The 12,489-nt window shown below is 41.9% G+C and overlaps 1 protein-coding gene across 14 annotated transcripts in view; it reads left to right on the forward strand.

The window, feature by feature from the left end:
* The window catches only part of RABGAP1L (RAB GTPase activating protein 1 like), a 262,481-nt gene that overhangs the window by 189,110 nt on the left and 60,882 nt on the right, over positions 1-12,489 (forward strand). For all 14 annotated transcript variants that reach the window (XM_086617889.1, XM_086617904.1, XM_086617893.1 and 11 more), the window contains one exon: positions 10,469-10,597. In XM_086617889.1, coding sequence (XP_086474015.1) covers positions 10,469-10,597 — 129 coding nt within the window. The remainder of the gene's footprint in view (positions 1-10,468; positions 10,598-12,489) is intronic.

Genomic DNA, 12,489 nt, shown 5'->3' on the forward strand with positions numbered 1-12,489 from the left:
TATTCAAGTCTGATTTATGCAAGAAATAATTAAGGCTTTTTACGTGGACAGTGGTCTGAATTACCTGTCCTCTGGCCTGTTTCCAGTCACCAGTGTCTCTGCCCATTCACCTCTATGCCTCTAGTCAGTTCTGTAACTTGCTTCCCAATACACACAGTATAATGGTTTTATTTCTTCCTTTTTAATGCTTTGAGCGGTGTTTTCATTCGCATGTGGGAGACAGGACCTGACGTTTGTAGAATATCATGCTTACCAACGTGTGTTTAAATTAGATGGAAACACTTGAAAAATTCAGAAAAAAACTGTGAAGAGCTACTTGCTTTCCTTTAAACCCATTAACCCTACAGACATACGGTCTGGTAAGCTGAAAATCTGACCTGGGATGGATAACCGATCGGTGTTGTGGTGTTCACCTATGCACATAATAACAAACTAGATGACAAACCAGAATCTCTGAAACTGCATGCTGAAGGTGTTTGGAAAATAATAGGAGAGTTCCCATCACAGTCTTCACTATAATCTTAAACTGAAATAAAATGTGTGTTGGTTCTGTTTTGTTTGGTTTTTTTTCTTAAGAGAATCATGGCTTCTCTTGAACAGGACCTCAGTAGATACCTTAATCCCAGCCCGGGTAGAAATGCTGTAGCCTCTTCAGACCCCTGCTCTGTGGACTAGTCCATACAGAAGATTTTCATCTGCAAAATAGTGCTTTACAACCTGAGATACTTAAATCAGCTTTCAGAAGACCACCTGTATTAAATAGCTTATTCACTCCTGCACAAAATTTGCAGTAGCTTTAGTTGACTTAAATCCCACATCACCGGAGCATAAATAGTTGAGGCCTCGTTGTTGTCATCTGCCATCTTTGACCCCTGACTTCTGCTGTCAGCTTTAACTGTTTTCTCACCTGCTTTGTGTGTCACCGTGAGCCAAGGCAACCTCTGTGGATGGGGCTACTTTTAATAATAATGTCCTGTTTTTAAAAAAAATTCTTATCCAAGAAAACTTTACTTGTATTTGAAAGGAGTCTGCTATGGGTGGTGTATCAGACTGAATGCAATTCATTTCTTTTCTAATTTTCTCTCCTCTTTGCAGTACTTATCTAGACTTATTCACAGTAACTTAACATGATTTTCATATTTTAACTACTCAGGAATGTGTTTATTATTTCAATACAACACCTCCATGCTATGGATTTTTACTTTACATTTGCATTTTGTCTGAATATGTTTTTTCTTGATGTGTTAGACATGATTTTTAGAGCTCAAACATACATTTGTGGAAGTGTTTGCAATTAATGTGTGTTAGATCCATGGAGCTCCTCAAAATGCTTTAAACTACCACTTTTCTGTATGTTAGATGTGTAAGGAATATTACTGTCTGCTCCAATTGGAAGTGTGTATTGTTCTGTTACGTAGCCCATTTTATAATTAGGCAATTCAAACATGGAACGGCATAAAAACACGCTTTCTAAAACACAGCCCTGTGAAATGAAGTGGTACCTGCTGGGCTGCCTGCACCCGGATGGCAGAGGCACCTGGCCTGTTCCCTGCCCAGGAGCGATGCGAGGCAATTTAAGGTGTGACATCATAGCATTTTCCTTACAAATGTGCACTTCGTTTCTAGAATCGATTCAAATGCGTGTGCTGACATCGCTCCCTCCCTGCCCATCGTCTCCGGATTTAGAAATCCTCCTGGGAACACAGCACTGGACATTATTGTTATTTAAATTCCTTAATTCAATCCTCTGCAAAGACGGGCTATGGCTTCTGGGCTTCTCAGCAGCTGCCTGCTGCTCTCCGCTCACCAGCGGTCCATCGCCATGTCCTTGCCCCTCTCCCCTTCATCCTCGGGGAGGGAGGAGGGTCTCCTGCCCGTCTCCGGGTTGCACTGAGTCTGTATTTGCATTATTCAGAAGCAGATCGAATGCAAGTCATTATATCGGCCGGCAGGCCCGTTCCTTCCCAGCATGGAATGTTAGAGGATGCAGTTCCTACACCGCCGGCCTGGGATTCAACAGCAAAAAACCCTCATGGCTGAATTGATGGAAGGTAGACGGGGAGGGGAGCTCTGCTGTCCAGCCGCTCACCATTGGCTTCTTATGACAGCATTCTCCCCCGAGACGCTCTCTGCATGCTCATTCACCCCCTCCTCCTCCTCCTCCTCCTCCCAGCGCCCCCCTCGCCCACCCCTTCATTACGGATTCACAGCGCGAGGCAGCAGCGGCAGCCGCCGCGCTCGTCACGGATCCGAGCTTGCAATGAGCTCATCCTTTTCTCTTTGCAGCTTCGGGACTGCCCTGGCTTCATTGCTCTTATTGCTGCTGCTGCTGCTGCCTCACACGTCCGCCGGCGCCGAGCCCTGAGAGCTCTGCTCGGCTTTTCTCCCAGCCGAGCTTTCCTGCGCTCGTTTTCTGCCATTTTCCAGCTTTTTAGGTACATTCGTAGATCCATGTTTGCTTTGGTTCGTTTTGCAAATCTGCTCTGGACTCTGGCTGGGCCAGCACGGTGGATGGTATTTTTCCTTGATTCTTAGCAAAGATGCTTTCCTCTTTCTGAGCGACCGACGGGCGTTGCTGGAGGCGGCCATCCGAGCCCGTTTCAAAGCTCGGAGCCTGGCTCTCCTATCCTGGCACTTTTGGAAATTGCGCTTCAAAGCCTGTTCTTCTCACTCTGGATACTTACTACTTACTGCTCATGGAAGAAGGGGTACCTTGCAAAACCCCAGCTGCCAAGCTCACGCCACCTGTCAAAAAGTCCCAGGACATGCATGACGAGAGGAGCAAGCTGGTGAATGAGTATGCATGTCGGGTGCTGGAACTTCTGGGAATGGGGCATCGCCTCTTCGTGCCTCGGCTGCTTGCGGTGAGATCGCGTTTTCTCGAAATTAATTCGTTGCGAATTTGCCATCTTCCCTCCCAAACCTGCTTTCCTCCCCAAGATTCTTGATGCTGAATGGAGACGTGAGAGATTTCTTATTTTTGACTCTCGGCTTCTCCTGAGCACTGAGTCTTTCTTTTTCATGTTAGCTCAGGAGGGCTGGATGCTGGTCCTGCTGATGGGGATCAGTGCCACTCCTTAACTAGCTTGAAGGCTTCACAACCAGGGCTGCATTATTAAAAAAAAAATCTTTCTTAAAGCCATGAATGCTTTTGTTCTCAGTCCTGTAATGATTCCATATAAGCAGCATGCTCAGTCTACTTCTAGATGCTGATGGGAAGTGCATTAATGCTCAGCATTTTAAATTTTATACTTGTGGCATCAAAGGTTAGTTTTAAGCATTCATAAAAATTCAAGTGATCTTGATGTATTTTGGTTTTCTGCTGTTTCTGTGTTTGATTTGGAAAAGGCACTTGGCACTATGTTAAAAAGTTTTAAAATACATGCGTAGAATTATCTGGGAAATAAATTGTTAAAGGTGTTTTTATCTGTCATAGCAAATGATGTCTGTATGTGAAATGGCCTGAAATTGGTGTGGCATGTTAGAGTACAGAGAAGTAGGCGTTTATCTTTTCTACTGCTGTACAAAGCAGAAATAAACCCACAAAACAGTGGCTGATCCAGCAGTCAGTACCTAGTCCTAGCTGGGTCTGCCCTGGGGTACCATAACTAAACCTGGCTGCAGCTCAGGGATGCACTTGCTCCATGGCCTTGTACACCACAATGTCATTTTTACATGATGCATATGAAGACACTTCTTTACTGATCCCATCCCATTTTCTAGTGGGATGGCACCTTTCCTTTATTTCCATACCCTGTACAGTTCTATAGTGTAGTGATATATAGTGACTTGCTTTGCATCTGCGTTGTGCTGCTGAAGCCTCTGGCTGTGTTCTGCAGTACACACACATAAATGAATGTGTTCTGCATATTATAACATGTTCAGTGTAAAAAAAAAAAAAAATAGGTGGGTGGTTGAACAAGTGTGTCCTCATGCTGTGGGATGTTAGATAAAAATAAAAAATAATGAAAAAATCACACACTCTCTGATTGCTGGTGAAGTGCAGGTGAATTTGGGTATCTACAGTCACTTGTAGAGTAGTGTAGTGGCTAATAACGCATGGTTGGATCTGTTGGGTGTGTAACCATTATTCCAGTTTACCTCCAAGTGTACCTAATCGCTCCTCCATCCCATCCTGCTGCTTTAGTGCTGATGGTCTCTTGGGCAGGGACTGCCAAATCATTCGGAATTGTTCTGTGATGAGCTCTAAGGAAAGCAGAGGCAAAACCACTAAGCTCTTTTTCACTTGACTTAATCAGGCTTTGTATCTGGCCCTCCAGATGGAGAATACCAGGAAATTTAGCATACTCCATCACCCAGGCAGCTGAGCTTTGCTGAATGACATAATATCATTTATTAAAAAAGGGGGGGGGAGCAAAACAATACAAATAATGCTTGTGTTATGAGGGAGTCTTGACTTGTGGAGTTGATGTGATTTCCTGTCAGATTTTATTAGCTAAATATACCTCTTCAGACATATATCCCTTTTGGCATGTACCCCTTCCATAGAGGAGGAGAGACTGATTCTGATGATTTTTTTAAAAATGAGACATCTCTGAGGACCAAGAATTTGTACTTTAATCAGAACTGAAGATGCTTCGAAACCTCGGTGTTTTGTAAAATTAAGAACTAGATTTTTTTTTTACGTGCCTAGGGTTCTCCCTCTGCTGTGGTTTTGGGAATAAGTGCCTAGGAGGGGCAGAATATATGCCATCGTAGTCTTCTGTGAAAAATATAATCTATAACCTTCAATGCCAGCTGTAGAAAAATTCAGATCACCTACTCACCGCACCAGCCAACGGCGATGATGGGCAGGTGAAACAGCACTAACCCTGTGGGGGTTTGTCCCCTTTGGGATGTCTGTGGGGTGATGGAGCTGGTAGATGTTGTGTTTGCGCTTATCCACCTTCACCGGTGCTTTATTTGGCACGATTAGCATTGCCTGTGTAATCTGGAGCTACGCAGGAACGCGGTGGTGGAATTTTGAGCAGAAGGATACTCCTGGGTGTACACAAGATTATTGCCGTGTTTATGGATGCCAACTCATCGCACACAAAACCAAAGCTATTTTTTTCCCCGGTAACGCTTTCGTACCAAACAGTGTTTGACAGAGAGCACAGATTTTATTTAGGAAAAAACGTATTTTACAGTAGAGCTTTCACAGTAACGCCATGGACACAAGCGGTGCCGCTAAGAGGAGCCTTTTGGTGTGTTGTGCTAGAGGTGCATGCCAGTGTAACTGCAGCACCGTAGCTTTACCCATCAAACTTTCCCGGGCCTGGATCCCAAGTTTATCCACCCTCATGCTCCTTGGCAGCATGGAAGGTCAGCTCTATCCTCTTCTCCTCACTGAAGAGGTGTCAGGTCTGTGGCTCACGTTTAAGGGCAGCACGGTGCACGGTCGTGCAACATGCAGCACTGCAGTCGTGTTGCTACCAGTGGAAGAGGAACTATCAGGTTAGAAAAAAGAGCTCCCATACCTTGATTTTACGGTGTGTATCTTCTAAAAAGAACTTAAAACTGCATCTGTGTGTATTATAATTAAATACTATGTTCTGAAAAATTAGTGTGAGGATACTCACAAACATTTTGAATTTACCATTAGCGAATTAAATAGCAGAGTAGGGTATGGCCGGATTCTTTTCGGCTTTTAACTTGGTCTTGTTCCTGACACAGGTTCATTAAAGTGTAAAAAAAGCGGTTTATGCTCACTGACATTCTGTAGAAATTCTAAATGTATACCCTGTGTGCATAGAATTCTATAGAAATTCGTAATTTTTATCTGTTTGTGTGAAAGAGGAAGAATTGAATTTAAGGAAGTGTAGTGTGGTTAAACGGAAATTTTTTCTGCTGTATTAGTTCCCAAGTGGGAATAGGAGTTGTAGCTGATATAGTCAGTAATAAATGAGACTGCAAAATTAATAATTGAAGACAGAGAAATTAAATTAAATAAAAAAGCCAAGACTTTGTCTTAATCACATTTCCCTAAATATTTTGGGGAAAGCAGCAGTGACATTATTTACTTTTAAAAAATAATCACAATTAACATCATTTGAGTCTCTCAATTTCCTTTCCTGTTTTTGAACATTTGTAGATTTTCCAGAACTTTACCTTTAGATTTGAAAGCTTCCCTCGTACTTCTGGGAAAGCGCTTTCCCTTATTTTCTAGTAATCCATATAAGATAATTTTATGAATATATTGAAATGCTTAAGTGATGTGGGAAGGACATTCAAGGGCGTTTTTAGCCAAACCCTAAAAAACCAAGCTGAGACTTTTAAAGTTAATGTTATGGTCTTTTGCCTGGTTTTAAAAATACGTTTTACCCAAAACTGTGATTATTTGAAAATTACATATAGGATAATAACAAATGCCCTGAAGTCTCTGGGTGCAAAAAAAAAAATGCAATGCACCTGCCAAACTTTTAATTACTGGTTCATTAAACTTACAGATGGTTTAGTGAAATAAATCTTTGGTGAGTTCCACAAGCTGAGTGAACGAACAACTAAATTTACAACTCTCTACCTGTCATAGGGCTGCCAAAAGGTTCCTGAGATGTCTTTATGATTTATTGATTAAAATCACAAAATGTCAACTAATGTGAATCTTAGGATACCAACAGTGCTCTATACTTTTTTGTACTGCATATACATATATATGTGTGTATATGTATACAGACACAGAGATTTTGTGTTGCTCCCTGGTTTTAATCAGCACCTGAAGAGGTTAGTTTGCAGAAAATATACAAAAGTACACAGCCCGGTTAATGTCGCTCTCAAAACGTTACTTTGATTTCTTGTGATTTCAATAGTGAAATTTATGTTTTGATCAACAGGTTATTTTAACGAAATTAAAATGTTTAGCAAAGTAGAAAGAGCTGAGCAGTGTAGGCTCCCCCACTCCTTTTATCACATTGTACAATGTGATAATTTATAATTTTTCGTAACTGTAATCTTAGTGCGGCAAACTTTTGTTACAGAAGTTCTTATTTCCGTGATTCATCATTATTCTTATGGGATTTTCATTGACTGACGACTTTTGAAGGGTTGAGAACTCAAAATTCTCAATAGTTACAATTTAATAAGAGTAATTGGTTTTGGGGCTGTTAGAATATTATTATAACAGTGATTCAAGCAGACGCCTAGAAGAAATAAAGCTGACTTTAAATGGTTTACATGTAATTGCTGTTTTTCTACCTTTTTTGGTATTCATTTTTAAATGAAGTACTGTGGACATAAAGGGAAGGTGCATCTCCTTTTCTGAAGTTTGGCAGAGTAATTTAATTGTTGATTATTAACTTTTTAATTTTTTTTTCCTCCTCTGATTTCTGAAAAAAAAATAAATTCAAAACTCTCGATGCATTATATTAATTTAAGAAAAAGAAATTTAAATACAAAATTAAAATAAAAATGTCTAGTCAGGACCTCTAGGAAGAATATTTGCTGAAAATTAGGATAGCTCAGCTCCTAATGAAACGCTCAAACTTTGGCAAAAAGTGTGTTTGCTGTTTGTTTTGTGCTGGGAGCAACTGTCCAGAAGACTTAATTGAAAACACCCTCCCACTCTGTTGGAAGCACGTACCAGCTTCTCTTGGAGATCACCCCGTCTGTCAGCACTGCCGTGGCTGAGCATCTTCTGCGTGAAACCAAGCTTTGGCAGGTTGGCCGTTGTGTCCTCGACCAGGCTTCGGAGAAGGGTGGGAGAGGAGGGCGCTGGAAATGCCGCAGAGAGCTTGTCTCCAAAGAAGGCAGATTTGCAGTGCAGTCGGGAAATCTGTTTGAATTATATCGTGATCACAGCTGTCAGCGTCGCTGAGAGGGAGGGAGAGAAAGTGTTTTCAAGCAAGCTGGTTATCAGACCATTTACTGCTTTTCCATCAATATTACCCAGCTGAGCTTTGCCCAGAAGGGGCTTGGTTGCCAATATGGGTTTTGGCAGAGATGCTGTGGGCTGCCTGGGTGACAGGCTGCTCCCGCCACGCTCTAGGACTTGCAAGTAATCTTAAATATAGCCCGTTGTGGATATGGAACGGGGATCTAGTCTGCAGCGTGGCAAAAGCATATCTAACCTCAGTAGAACTCGTCCGGGAGAGACACGGCGTTAGGAAGAGGAAGCGGATGCGTTGGGCGTAGTTACGTTCGTGAGTGGCTCTGATTCATTAGGTACCCAGCTGCACCAGCTTGCTGTCACCGCTACAGCGGTCTTGTCTGATTTGAGTCTCAGCCAGCTCGTCCTTCTGCCAGACTTTTGTGGACAGAATCAGATGGGAGAGTCTGTAAAGCTGAACGTTTCTCAGCAGCATCCTGCAGGCAGCTTTTCTTGCATCCCTGCAGTGATGACCCAGCAGCTTCCTTGGCTGGGAACGAAGGATCAAAAAAGATCTTGAGAGAACTCTGAGGACTTTGATGACAGACGGTTGTTTGCCTTAAAAATGCTGCAGTCCTGAGGAAACGGGTACGCTGAAGCTACTTGAGTTGTATTTGGAGTTTTCTCCAAATGTTGTTTTTCCAACAACATTTTCCTTGTTGTTATTGTAGCAAAAACTACTACCACAGTGCCCATGAGGGTATACAGTGTAATCACCTCCAGAAGTACGTCGGTTGCTAGGTGAACATGCACAATGTTGATTTTGTCCTTATAGACTCTTGATTGAGGACATTGATAGAGATATTGCTGTGCCTGTCCCCAAAGTGAAAGACTGGACACAGCAGTGATGATTATCGGTGCTGGGGTGGCACACCTCTGATGTCAGCTCGTGCTCTCCATTATCAAAGATGCTGGATAACCATGAAAATACCCCCTCAACTTTGTTAACTAATTTAAAATCCCTTCAAAACCCCTTCTCCCTTACCCCCACCAAATAAAGTTGGGGTAAATTGCTCTTTTTGATAGACCTTCTGGGTAGGGTGCTGTAGCATTTTCAGCAGAAACATGGAAAATGTCAAGGTAGGTTTTGAGTATTACCATTATACATCTGCAGCACCATATTGAAGTTGAGTTTCTGTTGGGAAACAAAATTTTTGTATTTTTAAGAAGGGCTTTTACATAGTAGACATAATTATTTTCATGTAAATCAAGTTTGTAGGATGCGTAGGGAGGATTCGTAGATAAAAGTAAAATTTTCTCTGCATTGTAGTGATAATTACATTCATTTTTATTTATTTAAAGTAAATTTAACACCCAAGAGGTAAAACAGTATTGTCGAGCCTCACCTCTTGTACGTCGAAGGCTGAAGTTTTTCTCAGTTCTCCCTGTATAGAGTCAAATCTCTTGTGTTTGGCTGAAGTGTGTTTTCTGGAAAGAAGTTGTCTGAAATTGGAGACAGCAAAGGATTTTGAGTGGATGACATAGTTAAGAATCAAACGTTGAAATTCTGTGTAGGTAATACACCTACTGCATATAACAAGGCAAAAAATGACAAAGGGCGTTACTCCTGAGGAGGCGGAGGACTCACATGTGAAAACGTTGGCGGTGGTACTTGAGCAATTAATTCAGCAATTAACCTTAACCAGAGGTACCTGTGCTGCTCCTGGGGTATTTGCAGTAATACTGCCATGCGCAGCGCCGGTCTCCATGGTACTCCGTACGTTGACGCGTTTTTCTTCGCTCTTTCTGGGTTAAAGATACTGAAATTCACATTTTTGAGGTGACGTCCTAAGTATCTTGTCTGGACTTCAGTCTCTATGAATGTTCTACAGGAACTTCCCAAGGTTTGGTGTTTCCTATCTGCTAAATCTCCTGATGTAGTTCCTAATAAAGCCGAAGATGAGTACGTTTGTCCCTATGAGTCATATCACTCCGTCAGCAGCAGAACTGGATTCATGTTGAATGTTTGACATATCCTGGCCTGTTAGGCTTGATACTGCACGGGGAGGTACAGCGTTAGGAGAGATGTAGAAAGAAGCATGTAAAACATCTTCTGGCACAGTGTTCTTGGAGAAATTGTGTCACAGACTTCCGCACGTTGACTTGCTGATGCCTGTTATGAGTCATACGCATTTCTGCTTCTGCTGTTCATGTCTGCAACCATATATATCTGTGTATACATTGTCTTTTTAGGGCAGGATTATGAGAATCAGCAATGATCTAATGCACAAGCTCTCTAGAAAATATTATCATTTCTTCTAGGTTTTTTCTTTATTTGCTTGAGTTTTGGTTTTCTCCTCACTGAGTGACATCTTGACAGGCCGAGCCAGAATCTCGTTCTTGCCCTGCAGGTACAGAAGGATGAAACACATTAAATGTGTTACAGTCCTCTGATTGTGCTGCTCTGCCTGGGATTCCTTGGATGTGCTGTAGCCTCTGTTCTGTTTGATGAGATGTGGGCTAGAGAACTGATTTCAAGGAGGCTGTTTTTGGGCTACTGTGAATATTGGTGGTTTGGAATGTGTTCAGTAAATGACAAATGCAGGAAAAGAGCACGACTGCATGTTCTCAGTGTTTACAGTAGTTCCCTGTGTTTAATTGCAGACCTCAAAAGAGGACCTTCTACAAGCTGATTTTGAAGGAGCTTTAAAATTCTTCAGGGTTCAGTTGCCCAAGAGGTACAGAGCTGAAGAGAACGCCAGAAGACTGATGGAACAAGCTTGCAACATTAAGGTAAGGATGCTCTTCGTTTCCTCTCATTCAGCCAGGGTTTTTACAGGAAAAGTAAGGTACAATGTTAAGAGTGGCAGTAGCACGTGGAAGGTAAAGTAATGAAATCGTTAGTTTATTAATTTTATATATATCTGTGTATTTATACACGCACACACGGTTTTTATGTTTAAAGAAAGTAAAGCGCCGAGCTTTTCCCTCCTTGTCTGCTTCGGTACAAGCTAATAATTAAAATGGAAAACCTGTGCATGATCAAAGTGAATGATCAGAACTCGCTGGTTCCTTAGTTGGTTTATAAACAGCGATTACACTAAACCAATTAATCGAATGTATGATAGTCGTGCAAGCAAAGGTCAGATACTGTTTGTTTTGCCCAGAGCGGTTTGTTTTCTGAGTGCTGCTGTATAACACAGTTGCATTAGGGTAGAAGCTTCGTTTTGTTTGTGTATCAAGCTTACTGAGATGAAATATCTTTTTATATTCCACCCTGTCCAAGACTGTGGTGTCAAAAAGTAGGCTGCTTTGAGCGTCTGGAGCACAGGAATTGGGCTTGTTATGAATGATGGCAGGTTAGAGGAGTCTGACTTGTAAGTTTTTGAGGATGGAAATCTTCTGTTAAAAATGGCTGCAGAGGCTCATACAGCTGTCACTTGAAAGGTCTGCTGTTTTAACTGGGATTTTTTTGTTGGAACACGTATAGCTGTGAATGAGCTTAAGATTTGATCTTGGGGAAAAAAGTGCTTTTGTTATTTCTTGGAGTGAGAGGACTGATGGGAAATACATGTTTGGTGTGGCCAAATAACGGGTCAAGAACATCCCGTCAGAATGCTCCTCTAACGCTCCAGCTTTTTTATATCTCTTGCAACATATTTATTTATCTACTTTTGTGCTGCTTAATTACATAGTTGATTAAACAAGGGCTTTTTCCATACTGTTTAAAATTCTGATGTTGTGAAAGAGTGGGGCTTGCTGTACTAATGTTATTCCAGCCAGAAAAAAAGAAGATCTGTACAAAGGTTTTCTTAAAATTGGACTTGAGATTTGAGCTCTGCTACTGAAAGAGAGTATTTGGGAACAAAAGACTAGAGTTTGGTGTTTAGTGTTTAGTCCTTTGCTCAGTTCTTGACAATGGGTCATTTAAGGACTTACCAAGTGCAGTAAAATTATCCTTATATTGTTGAATCAGTGTGTATTTTTCTGATGAGAGGTTAAAATAGAAGTCCTTGTGGTACTTTTTGGAAGAGGTATTTGTCAGTTTTCCTGGGCCTACCTTTCTCACTTTCTTGTGTAATAGATAGTGTGCCACACGATGATAGTTTTCATTAATTATTGTGTTTGCATGGAGCGTGTATGTATATGATGTGTTTTGTTGGGAAAGTATTTTGCAGTGTGTTTCAGGCAGATGGGCAGTGCATAGTGCTTGTTTGGGTTCAGCACATGGGGCCTTTTAAAAACAGAAAATAAAATTCCGAGCTGTTTGCCGATGTGAATGGGAAGGCAGCTGAAGGATTTGACAGTGAATCCGCTGCGTACACGGGATTTCACACATTCCGGATTCCAGTGCGTAAGAGAAAGGCACAGATGAGTCCAGCAGACGTAGTCAAGGCGCTCTCCTGCGTGTTACAGAAGTACCCAAGGACAAGTAGGAATTACTGGAATAGAGGCAGAATTCAGGGCAGAGACCTGGGGATATCAGGGATGGGGAATAAGTAGAAGATTTAAGTTACCTTCTGCTGTGTTAGTAACACTCCACCCTTGTAAGGAGTATAGTTGGGAGTTGGGTTCCACTAACTCACTGGGCATGCAACTCATTCCTCGTTCAGATGTACGACACAGGAGGGCATCTGAACTGTCTCCTGAACAGTCGTGGAGAGGAGTGTTCTGAAACTCAGAGC

Source organism: Tauraco erythrolophus, chromosome 10, assembly GCF_009769465.1.
Source record: "Tauraco erythrolophus isolate bTauEry1 chromosome 10, bTauEry1.pri, whole genome shotgun sequence".
NCBI classification, from domain to species: Eukaryota; Metazoa; Chordata; class Aves; order Musophagiformes; family Musophagidae; genus Tauraco; species Tauraco erythrolophus.